At 49.1% G+C, this 21,869-nt stretch overlaps 1 protein-coding gene across 2 annotated transcripts in view; it reads left to right on the top strand.

Moving 5' to 3' along the window:
* Positions 1-21,869, top strand: part of TMEM67 (transmembrane protein 67) — a 135,625-nt gene that overhangs the window by 67,913 nt on the left and 45,843 nt on the right. For both annotated transcript variants that reach the window (XM_075316256.1, XM_075316255.1), the window contains exons 11-13: positions 120-185; positions 6,667-6,823; positions 12,517-12,637. In XM_075316256.1, the coding sequence (XP_075172371.1) occupies positions 120-185; positions 6,667-6,823; positions 12,517-12,637 (344 nt within the window). The remainder of the gene's footprint in view (positions 1-119; positions 186-6,666; positions 6,824-12,516; positions 12,638-21,869) is intronic.

Raw genomic sequence — 21,869 nt, 5'->3', positions numbered from 1 at the left:
TATGGTACAAAAACCTCCTGACAGGTTCCCTTTATTATGACATTATAAAAGTATTCTATTTTCTGCTAGGAAAACCAGATATGTGTGTTCATTCTCTTGAATTCTTTGTTTCTTTGCAGCTTTGCCCTGACATTGACAGACGCTTGGACGCTGCATTTCTTTTCGGAACAACGTATGAACAAAACGTAAGAATTGTGTGATACCAAAGTCACCCAGAATGAAAGTTTTGTTAGTGTGATCGCGCATCTGAGAGATTCAAAGCAGAGACGGTGGCAGTCTGCTCCATAGGCTTTTGACATTGTTTTTGATGATCTTAGGTTATTTACTTTGTTCTGCCATCCAGTAACCCAGAAAATGTAAAATTCCGACAGGTAAACTGCAACAAATTGCTAAGATCAGAAATGAGAAACGGAGTAGAAATTCGGATGCCAAATCTAATATATAATTTTTTATATTATATATATATATATATATATATATATATAAATCATAAATTATATATATATATATATATATATATATATATATAAAAATAATATATATATATATATATATATATATATATATTATGATGATCTTCTGATGTGTGATGACAGATGTTAAATGAACGTGATCCTGAGCACACATTACTTCTGTCTGTTGCCTTCTTTATTGTTTCTCTATTGACTGATCATTACAAATCAACAATAATGTTAGAAAAATGATGTGCCTATGCATATAGGTTAATGTGCTTCCAGATATTTAAGGGTTTCTGGGTGTAAATACATTACAAAAGTACCACAATGTGCAACAATAGTAACGAATACTTATTTCTTCATCGTTCCTTATGGGAGACCCAGACCATGGGTGTATAGCTTCTGCCTCCGGAGGACACACAAAGTACTACACTCAAACGTGTAGCTCCTCCCTCCGGGCTATATACACCCCCTGGATGACAATCTATCCAGTTCAATGCTTTGTGTTTCAGGAGGTCACACACACACATGCATTCTCTGATTTTTAATTTTTAAGATTTTTGATTTCAAAGATATGGAAGAAAAGCGGGTCCAGTCTGGACTCCCGGCATGTCCCTTCTCACCCCACTGTGTCGGCGGTGCTGTTAAGGTTGACTTTACAAGGCTGGAGCCTTCACATGCCGCGCTCCTTCACCATCCTCTGAGGCTCTGGCTTGAAGTGGGAGCCATCACGGTCCTCTCTGCTTTGCAGGAGACCGGTCTCCATCCGCAGCCCTGTCAGAATCCTGCCGGACGGAGCGTTTAACCCCCCCCCAGGGACCTGGCCCTGCGTCTCAAAAGCTAAGTATTGAGACGTTTTTCAGGGGTCCCGGGTACATTTATTAAGGGGAGAGTGTGTCTTTTGACTTTGCTGTGAATTCCGGCCGGTTCTCTGGGTTTTTCCTGAGAACCGCGCCGAGGGTGCCTGCTCGTCGGCCGCATGTAAAAATCTAGGCCCCGGCTTCAGTTGCGGCCTAGTTTCGTTTTCAGCTTCCCCTGCATGTCATTCATGCAGGGGAACAGTGTGGCGCCGCCCACAGGCGGTTCAGCAGAGGGGATGTTTCCCTCCCCTGTATCTCTCCTTGGCCCTCCGGTTTCCCGCTCTTGGGCTAATCCCCGCCCCCCCTCCTCACTCCAGCGCCATTTTATCAGCGTTCTCACACTGATCGGCGCTGGCTGCTGCAGCTGCTGCGTCCACTGGGGGTCCGAGCTGTGGAATCCGGAGGGCACACAAAAACCGGTCTGGTAAGCCACAACCTCTGGTTATGGGCTTTATTATACACTCTCAGGGGGTCATTCTACAGGAGTGTATTCTTTACTGCAGAGCCTCCACCTCAGCAGCATGTCTGTCACTAGGAGCAAGTCTGCTAAGCTGTACTCTATATGCACTGCATATCAGCTCATTCTGCCAGAACCGAGCACATATCCACATTGTGATGCCTGCTCTAACATGGTGGTGCCTCAGCCTGGAGCCTCCTCAGGGGTTCCTCCGGCTGCTCCGACCCCGGTGGCTGAACCCCCGGCTTGGGTAGCATCTTTTTCCAGAGCTATTTCCCAGTCTTTTGCCGACTCCATGGGACAGCTGTCCCGGACTCTGCTGACCATGCATCAGCCCCCTTCTCAGGGCGCCTCTGCTGCTCCGAGCTCTGCAGAGCTCTCAGAGCATGTTTTAGGACCCTGTCCTCCTAAACGGAGACGCAGGGACCCTTCTCCTTCCTCGTCCCACGGCTCTGATTCACGAGCTGAGGTGCAGGGCGAGGAGGATACTTTTACTGTGGGCTCAGACGCTACCTCTATGTACCCCATTGACTTATCTGAGGGTGATGCGGATGTTAGTGACTTGATTGCATCCATTAACTGTGTACTGAACCTCAATCCACCAGTGTCAGAGGAACAAGCCTCTCTGGTAGAAATACACTAGTTTACCTCTCCTAAGAGAGTTAGGAGTACGTTTTTTAACCACTCCAGTTTTCAGGCCACTGTTACCAAGCCCAGGGCCTGTCCTGACAAACGCTTTCCAAAGCGTAGTTCTGATGACCGTTTTCCCTTTCCACCAGAGGTGGTTAAGGAGTGGGCTCAGTCCCCAAAGGTAGACCCTCCGGTGTCTAGAATCTCAGCCCGGACAGTCGTATCTGTGGCCAATGGCACCTCTCTTAAGGATCCCACTGACCGCCAGGTTGACCTTCTGGCCAAATCTGTATATGAGGCGGCAGGAGCCTCGTTCTCCCCGTCTTTTGCAGCAGTGTGGGCTCTTAAGGCAGTATCTGCCTCTCTGGCAGAGATACATTCCCTCGCCAGGGACTCTATACCCGAGATGGTTGCCTTAACTTCCCAGGCTTCGGCTTTTTCATCCTACGCCATGTCTGCCATTCTGGAGGCTTGTCACCGCACGGCGGTGGCTTCCGCTAATTCTCTCGCGATCCGCAGGATCTTGTGGCTTCGAGAGTGGAAAGCAGACGCTTCTTCTAAGAAGTACCTTGCTGGGCTCCCCTTTGCTGGGTCCCGGCTGTTCGGTGAACAACTGGATGAAATTATTAAGGAAGCTACTGGCGGGAAGAGTACTTCCTTGCCACAAACTAAAACCAGGAAACCTGTCCAGGGCAGGAACCAGTCGAGGTTTCGTTCCTTTAGTTCCTCTAACTGGTCATCCTCTAAGCCCTCAGCTTCGTCCACTACCTCAGCCAAGGATCGTAAACCCAACTGGCGCGCGAAGCCGCGTCCTCAGAAGAACGGAGGAGCCGCTGCCACTAAGGCAGCCTCCTCTTGACTATCTGGCTGCGCCAGCAACGTCCTTGGTCGGTGGCAGGCTCTCCCACTTTGGTGACGTGTGGTTTCAACACGTCTCCGATCAGTGGGTGCGGGATATTATCTCCCACGGCTACAGGATAGAATTTTCTTCCAGCCCGCCAAACAGATTTTTTCTGTCCATTCCCCCCTGCTCCAAAGCCGCCGCCTTCTCACAGGCCGTGGCATCCTTGCAGGCCAACGGTGTAATTGTTCCGGTTCCCGCCCGGGAACGGTTCAGAGGTTTCTACTCAAACCTCTTCCTAGTCCCCAAGAAGGACGGTTCCTTCCGGCCCATCCTGGATCTCAAGCTTCTCAACAAGCATGTTCAGGTGCGGCGCTTTCGCATGGAATCTCTGAGATCGGTCATTGCCTCAATGACCCAAGGAGATTTTCTAGCATCCATCGACATCAGAGATGCCTATCTGCATGTGCCTATTGCGGTTTCACACCAGCGTTGGCTACGCTTTGCAATCGGAGAGGAACATTTCCAATTCGTGGCTCTCCCCTTCGGGTTAGCCACGGCCCCTTGTGTTTTCACCAAGGTCATGGCAGCAGTGGTTGCGGTCCTGCATCTCCAGGGGTTGGCAGTAATCCCCTACCTGGACGACCTTCTAGTAAAGGCCTCATCCAGTGCAGACTGCCAGCGGAGTGTCTCGCTCACTCTCGCCACGCTTGTTCAATTCGGGTGGCTTGTCAATCTGCCCAAGTCCACTCTGACCCCGACCCAGGAACTTACGTACCTAGGGATGCAATTCGAGACTCTGCCGGCACTTGTGAAGCTGCCCTTAGTCAAACAGCAGTCCCTTCATCTGGCGGTGCGCTCTCTGTTGAAGCCCCGCCGTCATTCCATCAGGCACCTCATGCAGGTGCTGGGTCAGATGGTGGCGTCAATGGAAGCGGTTCCCTTTGCCCAGTTCCATCTGCGTCCCCTGCAGCTGGACATTCTCCGCTGTTGGGACAAGCGGACCTCTTCCTTGCACAGGCTAGTGGCTCTGTCGCCGCAGACCAGGAGCTCTCTTCAGTGGTGGCTTCGGCCCCTCTCTCTGTCACAGGGACGCTCCTTCCTGACTCCGTCCTGGGTGATCCTCACCACGGATGCCAGCCTCTCCGGCTGGGGAGCAGTATTTCTCCAGCACCGAGCACAGGGCACTTGGACTCCGTCCGAATCAGCCCTCTCGATCAATGTGCTGGAAATCAGGGCTGTTCTTCTAGCTCTCGTAGCCTTTCACCACCTGTTGGCGGGCAAGCACATTCGAGTCCAGTCGGACAACGCGACAGCGGTTGCCTACATCAATCACCAGGGCGGGACTCGCAGCCGCCTGGCTATGTTGGAGGTTCAACGAATCCTTCAGTGGACGGAGGACTCCAAGTCCACCATATCCGCAGTCCACATCCCAGGTGTAGAAAACTGGGAGGCCGATTATCTCAGCCGTCAAACCGTGGACAGCGGCGAGTGGGCCCTGCATCCGGCAGTGTTCAGGTCAATCTGCCGCAAGTGGGGCACTCCGGAAGTGGATCTAATGGCATCCCGGCACAACAACAAGGTTCCGGTTTACGTGGCTCGCTCCCACGATCCTCAGGCCTTCGCAGCGGACGCGCTGGTTCAAGATTGGTCCCAGTTCCGTCTGGCCTATGTGTTTCCCCCTCTAGCTCTCTTGCCCAGGGTTCTGCGCAAGATCAGAATGGAGGGCCGTCGGGTCATAATCATTGCTCCGGACTGGCCCAGGCGAGCTTGGTACCCAGATCTGCTCCGTCTGTCCGTAGAAATGCCGTGGCATCTCCCGGACCGCCCAGGCCTTCTCTCTCAAGGTCCGTTTTTCCGCCAGAATTCTGCGGCTCTCAGATTGATGGCGTGGCTCTTGAGTCCTGGATCCTGACGGCTTCAGGCATTCCTTCTGAGGTCATCTCCACTATGACTCAGGCTCGGAAGTCTTCCTCGGCCAAGATTTACCACAGGACTTGGAAGATTTTCCTGTCCTGGTGTCGCTCTTCCGGCCATGCTCCTTGGCCGTTCTCCTTGCCGACCATCCTGTCCTTTCTACAGTCCGGTCTGCAGCTAGGACTGTCCCTCAATTCCCTCAAGGGACAGGTGTCGGCTCTGTCGGTATTATTCCAGCGGCGTATCGCCCGACTGGCTCAGGTGCGCACCTTCATGCAGGGCGCATCTCACATCATTCCTCCTTACCGGCGGCCTTTGGATCCCTGGGATCTTAATCTGGTCCTCACGGCCTTACAGAAACCCCCCTTTGAGCCTCTTAGGGAGGTTCCTTTGTTTAGACTTTCACAGAAAGTGTTTTTTCTAGTAGCCATAACTTCTCTCAGGAGAGTCTCTGATTTGGCTGCGCTCTCTTCGGAGTCACCTTTTTTAGTGTTTCACCAAGACAAGGTGGTTCTCCGTCCGACTCCGGATTTTCTCCCTAAGGTGGTGTCTTCTTTCCACCTTAACCAGGACATTTCATTGCCTTCCCTTTGTCCGGCCCCTGTGCATCGCTTTGAGAAGGCGTTGCATACCTTGGATTTGGTGCGGGCGCTCCGAATCTATGTGCCACGCACCGCCGCTTTTAGGCGGTGCACCTCACTTTTTGTGCTAACCACGGGTCAGCGCAAGGGTCTCTCGGCTTCTAAACCGACCCTAGCTCGTTAGATTAGGTCGGCCATCTCCGATGCCTACCAGTGTTCTCAGGTGCCCCCACCACCAGGGATTAAGGCGCACTCGACCAGAGCTGTCGGTGCCTCCTGGGCTTTCAGGCACCAGGCTACGGCTCAGCAGGTTTGTCAGGCTGCCACTTGGTCTAGTCTGCACACCTTTTCGAAGCACTACCAAGTGCATGCTCATGCTTCGGCAGATGCGAGCTTGGGCAGACGCATCCTTCAGGCGGCTGTCGCCCATTTGTGAAGTTAGGTTTTGCCTACTTCTCAGTTTTGTTTATTTCCCACCCATGGACTGCTTTGAGACGTCCCATGGTCTGGGTCTCCCATAAGGAACGATGAAGAAAAAGAGAATTTTGTTTACTTACTGTAAATTCTTTTTCTTATAGTTCCGACATGGGAGACCCAGCACCCTCCCTGTTGCCTGTTGGCAGTTCTTGTTCCGTGTGTTTCACCGGCTGTTGTTGTAGACAGAGGTTCCGGTTTTTCCGAGTTTTACTCTATCTCTACTTATGGGTGGATGTCCTCCTTCAGCTTTTGCACTGAACTGGTTAGATTGTCATCCAGGGGGTGTATATAGCCCGGAGGGAGGAGCTACACGTTTGAGTGTAGTACTATGTGTGTCCTCCGGAGGCAGAAGCTATACACCCATGGTCTGGGTCTCCCATGTCGGAACTATAAGAAAAAGAATTTACGGTAAGTAAACAAAATTCTCTTTTTCCTCCCTTTTTTACAGTGTGAAATATCTATCTCCAAGCTTCTGCGTGATCATCCTGAACCTGTGTTCTTTGATGTGTATCTGACGTATGGGGGGACAGAGGGGCAGGAGAATATCTGGCCTGTACCTGTATTAAACCGAAACCTGCAGCATAATGACCAATATATCAATTTAGGTGAGTTTTAAGGAACATTTACATATGTTGGATTTACATGGGTGATCCATTATTGCACAACACCTATTTTATAGTTCAACTACGCAGAATAAAATGATCACTATGATCCATTCTTGTACTTGTTTTTTATTATTCATTCCCCTTTTCACATGTAAAGCGCGATGGAATAAATGGCGCTGTGATAATAAATGATAATAATAGTAATAAAAGTCAGCACTGGAATAGTAAAGGCTTCAAACGATCTGCTGATTGGCTGCAGCGGTCACATATTGTTTGTCACACGACCTCCAGGTGACGCAGTGCGGAGAAGAGGGAAATTGTACTGGTTCAGGAAGTTAGTTTATAGTTTTTTGGGTTTTGTTTTTTTTTTGTTGTGTTCTAGACAGCAGCACTACTGAGAAGGGGTTGTCCAGGGTTTAATTTTATAGGAAAATCCGCAACAACAAATATTGGATTTTGTTGCTGATTTAACGGTAGAAAACTGCAGAGAGTGTAAAAATGAAAAATTAAAAATAAACCTCTACTCACCTCTTCTGGCACTTCTATGGGTCCATTGTCAGGTCCCCTACCAGTCTCTGTATGACCCTGTCTACTGGATTGATTCTTTGTCCCACATGACTGTGGCAACCTGAGAATTACATTAAGGCTGCACTCATATGAGCAGATTACATGGTCGAGTGCCATGTGATGTTTTATTGAATAGCAGTACAGTGTGCACCCATACAAGTCTATGGGTACGTGGAAATAATTGGATTGCACTCGGATGACATCAGAGTGCACTCAGATTTCTACGGACTCATAGAATGGAGAAGATGGAGTAATTTTGTTCTCCATCTTCTCCTCACATCCGAGAAAATTGGATCACAATAAGCTGACACTCTGTTCACGCTGTGATCAGAGTTTGATCATTTATATAATCTATCCCATTCTCTCAGAAGAGAGCATTTACACTCGTGTGAGCACATCCTAAAGCCTGCTTTACATGTTACGATTCTGCATACGATATCGTATGCGATCGTAACCACCCCCATCGTATGTGCAGCACGTTCAATTTTGTTGAATGTGCCGCACAAACGATTAACCCCCGTCACACGTACTTACCCGTTCATACGACCTTGATGTGGGCAGCGAACAACCACTTCCTGGAGTGGGAGGGACGTTCGGCGTCACATCGACGTCATGCGGCAGCTGGCCAATAGAAGCGGAGGGGCGGAGCTGAGCGGGACGTAAACATCCCGCCCACCTCCTTCCTTCCGCATTGCTGGCCGGGAGCCGCAGGACGCAGGTAAGATCTGTTCATCGTTCCCGTGATGTCACACACTGCGATGTGTGCTACCCCGGGTACGATGAACAACCTGACGTTCAATTCATGAGGAATGAACGACGTGCGTGCGATGAATGTTTTACCGTTCAATCGCAATCGCACGTACCTGTCACACACTACAATGTACCGGATGTGCGTCACTTACGACGTGACCCCGCCGACACATCGTTAGATATATTGTAGTGTGTAAAGCGGGCTTTACAGTATAGACAACATCATTGCAAGTGCCTGTGCACACGTTGCAGATTTGTCACTTTTTTTTTTTTCTGCTCAGATTTGTCACAAAACCTGAAGGGTTTGTCTATGCCTGCAAAGTGAGTGAATGAGTATCCTGAAGTCTCACACACATAACTTATTTTTGACTTGCAGATTTGGTGCAGTTCTTAAAGGGAATCTGTTACCAGGTTTTTGTTACCTAACCTGAGAGCAGGTATACATTAAAAGACTATTACAGTCCCTAGGGATAACCAATTAACTGAAAGCTCCCGGAGTGGTAAATGATATCAAATGGGATCAATAAATGGTCAACGATAGTATATGGGACCATACATAATAACCAACCAGGATGCCACTAATAGAATGCTCCAAGAAAAAAAACACAAAAAAACAAGCAAAACATACAAAACAAAAAGTGCATCTTTTTCAAGGGAAAAAGACAGTGGTCCTTCTACCATAAAAAAGAAAAACGCAATATAATCAAACACAAATTGTTTCGCAGTGACAATGGTCAGCATGCAATACACAGATTGAATTAATACAATGGACTGGTCTCACCAACTCCAAGAAGAGCCCGGGTGCAGAGCGTTTCCAACCACAAGAGGGTCCATAGCTGGTAATAGATTCAACTGACTCTGAAAACTCCTTAGGAAAACAAACCGCTATACTGCCACCCATAGACTCCCTTACAAGGATGATGCACAACTAGCTATGCTAGACTGGACCCATACTGCTAGGAAGAGCAGTATGGCTCTGTGTTAGCTGGGTTGGAGGACCTTGTGCATAGATAACAAGGTGTCCCCTGAAGAGTCATTATGACGAAACGCGTCGGGACAAATGAAGGATCATTGTAGGAGTCCAGTCTAGTATAGCTAGTTGTGCACCGTCCTTGTAAGGATGGGAGTCTCTGGGTGGCAGTATAGCTGTTTGTATTCCTTTTTTTCACATTTTCACATTCATATATTCTACATTTGTATACTCCTTACATGTCCCAGCTTTTCACTCACAGCCCAAATATCACTTTTTCCTTTTACCTTTTCTTTCTTAAGGCTATGTGCGCACTAGAAATGTGCAGTTTCTCAAGAAAATTTCTTGAGAAACTTCTGGGAGTGAAAGATTTCCGGACCTCCGGAAAAAATCCGCACCAAATCCGCATCCGGATTTTCCCGCGGGTGGTTCCCTGCGGATTTTGCAGGCTGTACTGCCGAAATCCGCAGGGTACCTGCGGAAAAGAATTGACATGCTCATTTTCTCAAGAAATTTTCTCGAGAAATTCTTCTCAAGGAAATTTCTTGAGAAAAATCCACACAGTGCGCACAGCTATTTTTTTTTCTCATAGAATTTGCTGAGAAATGTCTGTATAAAGATTGCAGACATTTCTCAAGAAATTTCCGCGGCAAATCCGCGTGTAAATCCGCGGGTAAAAACGCACTAGTGCGCACAGAGCCTAACACTGCATTACTCACTTTTTCCCTCTAATCACATCAGTAATTCCATATACATATTTTTACACCCATATATCTCACATTTCCATTGTCACTTTTTTTCTTATATGCCCTTTGTTCTCTCTTACTTATCTAAATGTTCCTCTGTTCACAAGATATAGAACTTGTTATTATTGCTTATTTTGAACCTTATATACAACATCTAAATGTAGAAGTATTTTAATTCCTGAGTTGCCCTCGGCCCATGCACTGTTACGGTGCGGATCATTTGTACATATTCACACCTCACTATGCGGACATGCGCACAGGCATGTTACCACCTCGTTGTCTTCCACAGCTGTTGGCAATAGGCATGACAGGCATCAGCCCAAGTCTGTTTTTATGATGGCAACTCGTTGCTTGCGTCCCACGTCCGCCCGCCGGAAAACAAGTGCAACCCAGTTTGGTCACATGACCTGTGTGCCATCACACCCGGCTATCCAGCCACTAACGGGTGGCAATTTTGAAACTCCTCCGCCACGGCACTCATTATGGTCACACATAAAACCATCAGACCGGGCAATCCATCCTCATTTTCACACCGGACCCCCCTTGAGGAAGTTGAACAACGAAACGTATCGGGTGGGCGGTGAGCACAAGGACATACCGTGTTTTTCCAAAAATAAGACACTGTCTTATTTTTTTTGCCCCCCAAAAAAGCACTAGTGCTTATTTTTGGAGGAGGTCTTATTCTTGGAGAAACACGGTTGGGGGTAAGTTTACCCCCCAAAAACACAGACCGCCCCCCCTACTTCCCATACTTACCAGACCCGGATGTCTGCGTGGCTCCCAGGTCCTCCTGTGATCTCCGGTGGATGCTGCACGCCGTCCTCCCCTGCTTCTGGCTTACATGCTGACACACTCACACACAGCAGGTCGCAGACACACACGCACACTCACATCGCAGGTCCTGTTGCAGCAGGTCCTTGTGCTCCACCGCACAGGCACAGCCTCTCAGGATTCTGCCGGCGGGAAGAAACCTGTGTCACTGGATGTGGTGAGTGTGTGTGCGATCCGATGTGTGTGTCATCCGATGTTTGTGTGGGCGATCTGATTATGTATGCAATCTGTGTGTGTGATCCAATGTTTGTGTGTGAGATGATGATCTGATTGTGTGTGTGTGAGCTGATGTGTGCGGGTGTGCGATCACTGCAGGTCCTCTGCTCCACGTCTGGGGAGTATGATTACGGGGTGCCTGTTGTCTATAATGAAGTGTCCTGCAGTTTTCTTTAACTTTTTTAGCTGCATGAACACTTCATTATTGAACCACGACTAGGACTTATTTTCGGGTGAGGGCTTATATTTAAGCTTTGCTCCGAAAATGCTGAAAATCCCTGCTAGGGCTTATTTTTGGGGGAGGTCTTCTTTTTGGAAAAACATGGTAATAGACTTTGGCTCCAGGTAAATTAACTCCTGCCTATCAATCTACTGGTGAGACTATACCTCTATAATTGTGATTATTTCACATTAGGCAGTGGGCTTTTTTTGAATACCATTCCTCTGAATATCTGATACTCGCATTATTATTTTCATACTAACCTGGGAACTTACATTGCAATCAGCACTTTATACAATATTTACTATTAATAATTTATGCCATTTGGCAACCGTTTTTTCAGCTGCTCTATATACATCCTACTTGCTTTTTTCCACTTTGCCATTAGCACTTTATGAGATGGGTTATTATATTTTTTTGTATTTATTTATTGCAGCAGACACTTTATAACTGTTTATATTTAGCATATTTCATTATTTATTGCAGTAAATTTTCCATCATTTATATATGTAAAAATCTTTTAGTGCTGAACTATTCCTCTTCCAATGGTTCTTTATTTATTTTCTGTTTCTGTTGCCCCCTCCTGTGAGCAACCCTGTCTTATTTACATACAAATATCCTTATGTCTGTGAACAGGTATGAGAAATATTTTATTCCAATTGTTTTTTTTTTGTTTTTTTTTCTGAATAAAAAATACATATTTAAAAAAAAAATAAAAATATATAATTGTGTTTTGACCCCCATTAGTTGCTCCTTGCCCTTGCTGCCATAGAGTGGGTCTTTTTTGAAATATTGTCTGAGTGACACCCATATTAGGGATTTTTTTATCATATTCTATTTGAGAGCAGCATAATATAGAGACCGAGACCCTGATTCCAGCAATGTGTCACTTACCGGGCAACTTGCTGCAGTTTTGATGAAATCCCTTTTTTTTCTACAGCAGCCCTATCAGTTATTTTTATCCGATTCTGTAAAACCCCACCCACACCACTGATTGGCAGGTCTACACGGTGCATAAGCAGAAAGCAGCCAATCAGTGGTGGGGGTGTGGTTATACAGAGCTTGTGGATATGGAGAATTTTAGTAATAATCTCCTGACAAAACAGTGATTTTATCAAAATTACAGAACTCAGCCTAGTAAGTGACACATCACTGGAATCAGGGTCTCTGTCTCTGCATTATGCTGCTCTCAGATTAGGTGGCAAAAACCTGGTGAGAGATTACTTTTTAAAATATTCCAGCTTTATTGTTGTTCAAGTCCGCTTCAGAAACACTCCCAAGAAATAGATTCACCTGTGACGAATTTCAAACCGATTGTGTCCCTTAGAAGTAGCACAAGTTCACAATGTGAATCCATCTCTGCTTATCTTCTTTGTTACTTTTATTCTCCAAGGAAACATTAACAATTGGATCCTGACGCGTCGCATATTCTTGGTTGACTCACTAAGTGGAAGAGAAAACGCACTAACCAGTTTGCCCCGTGTAATCCGGATTGCCAGCAAAATAACAATCAGGTAAAAGAATAATGTTTCCTCAATAGAACAACAACAGGTAACTGTAACCTAACAGTGAAAATTGCTGTTTGAAGAATGACGTGAATGCAAAATGTTAGCGGTCATAAGGGCATGTATCTTACTGCTGTCATATATTTAGTAGTTAAGGAAAAGGAAAACTCATCTGTGATAACTGCAATAAAGACCGCAGACGTCAGATCAAATTAGACTGAATGAAGGCTGAAGGCTTCCTGATGGCAGAGGTTGTGGTTAACCTCATAACGACGGCCGTACGACTTAAAGCGGCGGCAAAACAGGGTACTTATTCTGTTCCGCCGCTTTAAAGCGGCGGCCCGAAAAAACCCTGTAGCGCCCCCCAGCGACCGAAAATCTCGGGGGTTTCAGCTACCGGGGGTAGCTGAGACCCCCCAGATTATGAATCGGGGTGTTTTTTTTTGACCCGATCATGTGATCGGCGGTATACACTGTATACCGACGAACACATGAAAAAAAAAGAAATGGCCGGTAAAACTGATTTCTTTTTCATCTGACATGATCAAACATGTCAGATGAGAAGGAAATCTACACCCCTAGTGCCCCCAAAGCCCCCGGTACCGGAGAGTCCCCCCACCACCCCTACCCCCCCTCCGGAGCACTCAAAATGGCGCCGAAGCGCACAGAAAACTGCCGCCGGCGCCGGCTCTGCATTCATTTCCCTCCGATCTGAAATGATCAAACATTTCAGATCGGAGGGAAATGTCTTCCCCCTGACCCCTCCTCCAGTCCACCGGAGCCCTCTGGTCACCGGAGCCCCCTCCGGGTCTCCAGAGACACCCCCCCTCCCCCCTCCGGAGCGTGGAAGATGGCGGCGCGCGGCCGCATTCATTCTGCTCTTTCTGCCGCATGTGACACGTCACATGCGACAGAAAGGTGTCCCCAGGTCCCGATAGGTCACCCCCCGTCACCCCCCACCCCAGCCCCCGGTCATACGTTACCTGTCTGGTGATCCGTCCCGCGATCACGCCGCCTCCTTCTTGAATGCTGGCGGCGCATGCGCAGACAGCGGCTGTCAGCTGGATCCCTGGGACGCTGACGTCGCTGCTGCACAGCCTGCTCCACTGTGGACCGGGGGAGAGTGAGTGCAGTAATCAGCAGTCTCTCCATGTGAGGAGTGTGGTCCTCACATGGAGAGACTGCTGTTCCAGAAAATGGGGGGTACGTTCTGTGAGCGTGCCCCTCATATTCTGGAATGAGGTTACTGCAGGTCACTCTGCCCTAAGTTGGACCGGGGCAGTGTGAGTGCAGTAATTCTCAGATTACTGCACCCACACTGCTCATGGAGAGCTTGCTCTTCCAGAAAATGGGGGATACGTTCCCTGAACGTGCCCCCCATATTCTAGAAGATCCAGAGTCGGCGTGGGACCTCCAAAATGGATTACAGCGACCGGAATTTCTTTATTTTCAATAAATTGGGGAAAGAGGAATGTTTCGGGGAGTTTTTTTTCAAATAAATTTTTTTTTTGTCTTTATTTTTTTCTATTACTTACTGGGTTAGTGATGTCGGGTATCTGTTCAGATGCCGTGACATCACTAACCCCAGGGCTTGATGCCAGGTGACATTACAGCTGGTATCAACCCCATATATTACCCCGTCTGCCACCGCACCAGGGTGCGGGATGAGCTGGGGCGAAGCGCCAGGATTGGCGCATCTAATGGATGCAACACTTCTGGGGCGGCTGCGGCCTGCTATTTTTAGGCTGGGAAGAGTCCAATAACCATGGCTCTTCCCACCCTGAGAATACCAGACCCCAGCTGTCCGCTTCACCTTGGCTGATGATCTAATTTGGGGGGGACCCCACGTTTTTTTTTTTTTAAAAAAACGCCTGGGGAGCCCTCCAAATTGATCACCAGACAAGGTGAAGCTGTCAGCTGTGGTTTGCAGGCTACAGCTGTCTGCTTTACCCTAGCTGGCTATCAAAAATAGGGGGGACCCCACGTCGTTTATTTTAATTATTAATTTTTTGGGGGGCTAAATACAAGGCTAGGCACCCTTTAGTGCCACATGAAAGGCACTAAAGGGCGCCAGCTTAGAATATGCAGGGGGTGGGACGTTATATATGTTTGACATCTATCCATTCATCCATTGTAGCATTTTAGGCTGTGCGCCCATAATCGGGATTTGCAGCGTTTTGGGTGCAGAGTGTGTCCACAGTGGAAGGATTTTTAGAAATCCCATGCCCAATGTGCTTGCCCAATGTGCTTCTTTTCTCCGCAGCATAAACTGACCTGTGGCGCATCTTCCCGAGCCTCAGCATGTCAATTTATGCTGCGGAGATGAGTGTTCTCTGCAGGTAGCATAGAGCTCCACAGCGGCCTGAACCCAAATCGTGGGCATGGGCAGCTGCGTTCTCCCGTGGACAACACTCACATCTCTGCAGGAGGCTGACACTGTGTACTAGACGCCGTGTCGCTGGATCATGGCCACATAGCCTAAAAGTGAGACATTTGTTGCTACAGCAACATTTTTGTGAAGTACCTGTGGATTCAAAATGCTTACTATACTCCTGAATAAAATCCAGTTTCCAAAATGGGGTCACTTGTGGGGGGTTTCTAATGTATAGGTACCCAAGGGGCCCTGCAAATGTGACATGGTGCCCGCAATTTATTTCAACTTTTCCAGAATTCAAATGGTTCTCCTTCCATTCCAAGCCCTCCCATTTATCCAAACAGAGGTTTTTGGCCACATGTGGGGTATCCCTGTGCTCATAAGACATTGGATAACAACCTGTTGGGTCCACGGTTTGTTGTTGTCTCTTGAAAAAGTGAGAAATTTGATGCTGAAGCAACATTTTTGTGAAAAAAATGAAAATTTTCAATATGGCAACCTAAGCTTATCAAATTCTGTGAAGTATTCGTGGATTCAAACTGCTCACTATACACCTAGATAAAAGCCTTGAGGTGTCTTGTTTCCAGAATGGAGTCACTTGTGGGGGACCGCCACTGTTTAGGCACCTCAGGGGCTCTCCAAATGCAACCTGGCGTCCGCTATTGATTCCAGCTAATTTTGCAGTCAAATGGCACTCCTTCCCTTCCGAGCCCTGCCATGCGCCCAAACAGTTGATTTCCACCACATATAAGGTATCGCCAAACTCAGGAGAAATTGCACAATAAATGTTATGCTGAATGTTTTCCTTTTACTCTTGTAAAAAAAAAAGCTACCTGGTTGAAATAACAATTTTGTGGTAAAATTTTATATTTTTTTTTTCATGGCTCAACGTTATAAAATTCTGTGAAGCACCTGGGGGTTCAGGGTACTCACCAAACATCTAGATAAATTCCTTGAGGGGCCTAGTTTCCAAAATGGGGTCACTTGTGCGGGGTTTCTGCTGTTTAGGTACCTTAGGGGTACTCCAAATGTGACATGGTGCCCGCAATCTTTTTCAGCCAAATTTCCTTTCCAAAATTCAAATATTGCTCCTTTCGTTCCAAGCCCTCCCATTTGTCCAAACAAAGGTTTCAGACCACATGTGAGGTATCACCGCGCTCATAAAAAAGTGGTTAACAAACTTTGAGGTCAAATTTTTGGAATTACCTCTTGAAAAAGTGAGAAAATTGATGCTAAAGCAACATTTTTGAGAAAATTATTAAAATTTTCAATATGACAACGTAACGTTAACAAAAAAGAGAATTTTGTTACTTACCGTAAATTCTTTTTCTTATAGTTCCGTCATGGGAGACCCAAACCATGGGTGTATAGCTACTGCCCCCGGAGGACACACAAAGTTACTACACTCAAAAACGTGTAGCTCCTCCCTCCTAGCATATACACCCCCTGCTAGCCAGATCTAGCCAGTTTAGTGCAAAAGCTGAAGGAGGACATCCACCCACAAGAAGAGACAGAGTAAAATCCGGAAGAACCGGAGCCTCTGTCTACAACAATAACAGCCGGTGAAGACACACGGAATAAGAAACCTGCCAATAGGCAATAGGGAGGGTGCTGGGTCTCCCATGACGGAACTATAAGAAAAAGAATTTACGGTAAGTAACAAAATTCTCTTTTTCTTTATCGTTCCTATGGGAGACCCAAACCATGGGACGTTCAAAAGCAGTCCATGGGTGGGAATAAACAGACAACTGAGAAGCAGGCAAACCTAACTTCACAAATGGGCGACAGTCGCCGGAAAAAAGCGTCTGCCCAAGCCCACGTCTGACAAAGCATGAGCATGCCTTGGGTAGTGCTTCGAAAAAGTATGCAGACTAATTCGAGCTGCAGACTGACAGACCTACTGAGCCGTAACCTGGTGCCTGAAAGCCCAAAAAAAAAAAAGGCGCCGACAGGTCTGACGAAATGTGCTCTGATCCCCGGCGGGGAAGGCACTTGAGTACACTTGTAGGTCTCGGAAATGGCCGACCTAAGCCAACGATCAGGGTCGGCTTAGATGCCGAGAGACCGCTACGCTGACGAACAGTCAGCACCAGAGAGGTGCACCGCCTAATAACGGCGGTGCGAGACACATAGATCCGGAGCGCCCGCACCAGATCCAGGATATGCAACGCTTCTTCAAGCGATGAACAGGAGCCGGACAAAAGGAAGGCAGGAAAATTGCCCCGGATAAGGTGGAAGCAGTAACCGCCTTAGGGAAAAAAGTCCGGAGTCGGATGAAGACCACCTTGTCTTGATGCAAAAGACCAAAAAAGGGGGTGACTCCGAGAGAGTGCAGCCAGAACTCTCTGGCGGGAAATAATAGTCACTAGAAAGACTACTTTCTGTGAAAGATAAAACAAAGAAACCTCCCCAAGAGGCGCAAAGGGGGGTTTCCGGGAACCGGGAGGACCGGATTAAGGTCCCAGGTCTCCATAGGCCGCCGGAAAGGCGGAATGATGTGAGATGCGCCCTTAAAGGAGCGCACCGGAGCCAGCCGGACGATACGCCGCTGGCACATACTGACAGAGCCGAGACCTGTCCCTTAATGAGGGATAGTCCTAGCTGTAGACCGGACTGTGGAAGGGACAGGAGGGTCGGCAAGGCCAAAAAGGTCAAAGGACACTTTGGAGCTCGAGTCATAGTGGAGATGACTTCAGGAAGGATATCAGAAGTCGCCAAGATCCAGGACTCAAGAGCTACGCCGTCAATCTGAGAATCCAGAATTCTGACGGGAAAAAACGGACCTCTTGAGAAAAGGTCTGAACGGTCCGGAAGATGCCATGGCAACCCAACGGACAGAAGGAGCAGGTCAGAGTACCAAGCCTGCTTGGGTCAGTCTGGAAGAATGACCCAACGACCCCCTTTACCGATCTTGCGCAGGACTCTGGACAAGAGGTAGAGGGTGAAATTCGTAAAGAGACAAAGCTGGGATCAAACATGAACCAGTGTGTCTACCGCAAAACCTGAGGATTGTGGACCACGGTTGGACAGCTGAAATAGTCTGCCTCGTAGTTTTCACATCTAGGATGTGGACTGCGGATACGGTGGACTAGGAGTCCCTTGTCCACTGAAGAATGTTGAGCCGCCAAGATTGCCAGGCGGCTGAGTGTCCCGCCCTGGAAGCTGATGTAGGAAAACGCTGTCACGTTGTCCGACTGGACTCGAATGTGCCTAGCCGCCCACAGATGGTGAAGGCTTAGAGAGCCAGAAATACAGCTCTGATTTCCAGCACATTGATCCAGAGGGCTGATTCGGACAGAGTCCAAGCGCCCTGCGCTCCACGGTGGAGATATACTGCTCCCAAAGCGGATAGGCTAGCATCCTGGTGAGGATCACCCGGGACGGGCCAGAAAGGAGCGCCCCTGAGACAGAGTGGCCGAAGCCACCACTGAAACGAAGCCACCACCCCGTGGGAGGAGTGAGTTCGCTTGTACAGCGGAAAACATCCAGTCTCAGAGGACGCAGGAAAAACTGGGCAAGGAACCGCTTCCATTGACGCCCTGAGAACCTCTGGTTCGAAGTCAGAGTGGACTTGGACAGACAGACAAGCCACCCGGATGGGTCAGAGTGGCGAGAGTGAGCGAAGCACTCTGCTAAGAGTCAGCACTGGATGAAGCCCCGACAAGAAGGCCGTCCAGGGCAAAAGATCACTGCCAAACCCTAGGGGGGCAGGACCCTAATCACAGCTGCCCCAATGAGAATACTCGAGGGGCCTTGGCTAACCCCAAGGGAAGAGCCACGAATTGGACCACTCCGATTGTCAAAACGTAGTCAACGCTGGTGTGAAACTGCGATTGACTCCTGCCGATAGGCATCTCTGATGCCGATGGCTGCTAGGGAATCTCCTTGGGTTCTTGATTGATCCGGTGAAAAAAACACACGGAACAAAACCAAGACTCAATGTGAAAACGCCACACCTGGCTATGCTTGAAAAGCCAAAGATCCAGGTCGGAAAGCACCGCCCTCTTCGGGGACTAGGAATAGATTTAAGCAAAAATCTCAGAACCGTTCCCAGTCGGGAACCGGTACAAGTACTCCATTGGCCTGCAAGAAATGCCACGGCCTGTGAGAAGTCGGCGGCCTTGGAGCCGGGAGGAGTTGACAGAAAAAATCTGTTTGGCGGGTGGACAGAAGTCCATCCTGTAGCCAAGGGAGATATAATCTCGCCCCCACTGAACGGAGACGTGTTAGAACCCTACGTCGCCAAGTGGAGAGAGCCTGCCACCGACCAGGTTGTTGGCGTGGCTAAATAGCTCGGAGGAAGCTGACTCAGTGACAGCATCTCCTGCGGCCTTCTGAAGACGCAGCTTCGAGCCATTTGGTTCTATGAACCTAGGCTGAGCTAGAGGACGATCAGATGGAGGAACGGAAACCACCGAAACCTCAACTGATTCCTGCCCTGGACAGGTTCCCTGGTTTAGGTTTGTGGCAAGGAAGAACACTCCCCGCCAAGAGCTTCCTTAATTTCACCCAGTTGGTTCCGAGGAAACTGGTCCCACCAAGGGGGAGCCCAGCAGGGAACCTCCATAGAGGCATCTGCCTTCCAATTCTGAAGCCACAGGAGCCTGCGGATAGCGAGGAAGGTAGCCCAGACCACCGCCGTGCGGCGTCCAGCATGGCAGACCTGGCATAGGATGAAAAGACTGAAGTCTGGAAGTTCAGGCAACCGTTTTGGGCATAGAGTCCCTGTGAGAGAATGCATCTCCTCCAGAGAAGCAGAGTAGGTACAAAAAAACCGCACTGCTGTAAAGCTGAGGAGAACGAAGCTCCTGCCGTCCCCATACCGACTTGGCCCAAAGGACAACCGGGCGGACCGCAGAACCTTAAGAGAGGAGCCATCAGCCACTGACATAACGGCCCGGGCTGAGCCACCTGAGGTGAATGAGCCCACTTCTTGACCACCATTGGTGGACAGGGGAAATACAGTCCTCAGAATCACGCTTCATGGGAAGCGACTGTCAGAGCGGACCCTAGGCTAGTCACAGGGGCCTGAAAACTGGAGTGGTTAAGGAACACACGTTGTGTTCACCTAGATAAGGTAACACCGGCGGATTGAGGTCCAGTACAAAATTAATGTACCGTAGGATCCATATAGAGGTGCCGTCAGCCACTGATACAACTATCCGGGCTGAAAGTCTAGACACCGGAGTGGCTACCCTTGGCGAATGAGTACACTCCTTGACCACCTCTGATGGGAGGGGGAGACAGGCAGCAGAACTCCGCTGTGGGGTCTGCAGGATAGGCTGTGGGCTTGGACGCAGCGGGCTGAAAACTGGAGTGGTTAAAGAACACACTCCTCGTCCTGTTAAAGGTATACTGATGCCTTTCTGCCAGCGGGGAATACTCCCCTGATCAGGCGGATGGAGGTCCAGTACAAGAATAATGGACGCAATCCAATCATTCGCATCTGCGTCACCTACGGACGGATCAATGTACATAAAGTAGCGTCCGAGCCCGTGGTAGAGACATCCTCCTCGTCCAGTGAGTCAGCTCGTAATCGGAGCTGCGGGACGGGGAGGACAGGAGACCCTGCGTCTCCCTGTCAGGAGGACGGGGTCTGAGCCCAGAAGGAGAGTCCCTTGTGAGCTTTGCTGAGCGAAGCAGAAAACGCCCAGAAGGGGGCTGCATGCTCAGCAGATGCCGGGACAGCCGACCCCTGGAAATAGGATTCCCACGGGGGTCAGCCACCGAAACCGGAGCAGCTGGAGGGACCATTAATGAGCTCCCAAGCTGAGGGGCCACAGTGGTTATGAGCTCGGTATAGCCGTACGAGACTACCTGCAGTGGATAATAAAAAACAGCCTGCAGTCTCGCTCTGTGAGACATGCTGCAGAGGTGGGGACTCTGTCTAGAATGGCTAGAATACCCAAGACAGGGGTTCAGCCTGGGGAGACTCCCGGCTGAGGCATCTTGACCACCATCCACCACATAAGAACCATTACAGTGTGCCGGTTCAGGCAATATGAGGTTACATGCAGAACATGTAGTGTACAGCCTTGGAGCTTTGCTGCTAGAGTGAGACATGCTGCTGAGGAGGTTCTATGATAAAGAATTAACTCCTTCAGAATGCCCTGAGAGTGAATAAAAGTGCACAACCAGAGGTTGTGACTTATCAGGCCGCTATTATGAGTGCCATCCGAATTCCAAGCCTGGACCCCCAGCCAGATTCACTCCCTCTGCACTGCAGAGCAGCCAGCGCCGACCAGTGTACTAAGACGCTGAGAAAATGGCGCCAGAGTGAGGGGGGGGGCGGGGGTTAACCCAGGAGCGGGAATCGGAGGGCGAAGGAGATGTACAGGGGAGGGAATCATCTCCTCAAAAAGGAGTGTCCTCCCCTGTGCAGAGCGGCCGGCGGGCGGCTCTGCAGTGTCCCCCTGCATGACTGACATGCAGGGGAACGAAACGAAACTAGGCCGCGGCTGAAGCCGGGGCCTAGAGTTATGCATGCGGCCGAGAATCAGGCATCATCGGCGCGGTTCTCAGTAAAAACCGTGGAACCGGCCGGAAACACAGTAAAAAAGCAGCATTATCAAGCAATCACTGTCCCCCCCCAATAAAAGTGCCCCACATTGCAGAAGGACCCTCTGAATAACGTCTCTATACTTAGCTTTGAGACGCAGGGCCCAGTCCCTGGTGGGGTGGGGGTTCAGTGCTCCTTCCAGCAGGGTCCTGCACAAGGGCTGCGGATGGAAGCCGGTCTCCTGCAAGGCAGTGAGAACCGTGTTGGCTCCAACTTCAAGCCAGAGCCCCTAAGGGATGGTGAAGGAGCGCGGCATGAAGGGCTCCTGCCCTGAAGTCAACCTTAACAGCACTGCCGCCAGGGGGGTG

This window comes from Anomaloglossus baeobatrachus, chromosome 6 (assembly GCF_048569485.1).
Source record: "Anomaloglossus baeobatrachus isolate aAnoBae1 chromosome 6, aAnoBae1.hap1, whole genome shotgun sequence".
Lineage (NCBI taxonomy): Eukaryota > Metazoa > Chordata > Amphibia > Anura > Aromobatidae > Anomaloglossus > Anomaloglossus baeobatrachus.
The sequence above is the reverse complement of the archived record's forward strand: the minus strand, read 5'-3'. Positions and strand labels throughout refer to the sequence as shown.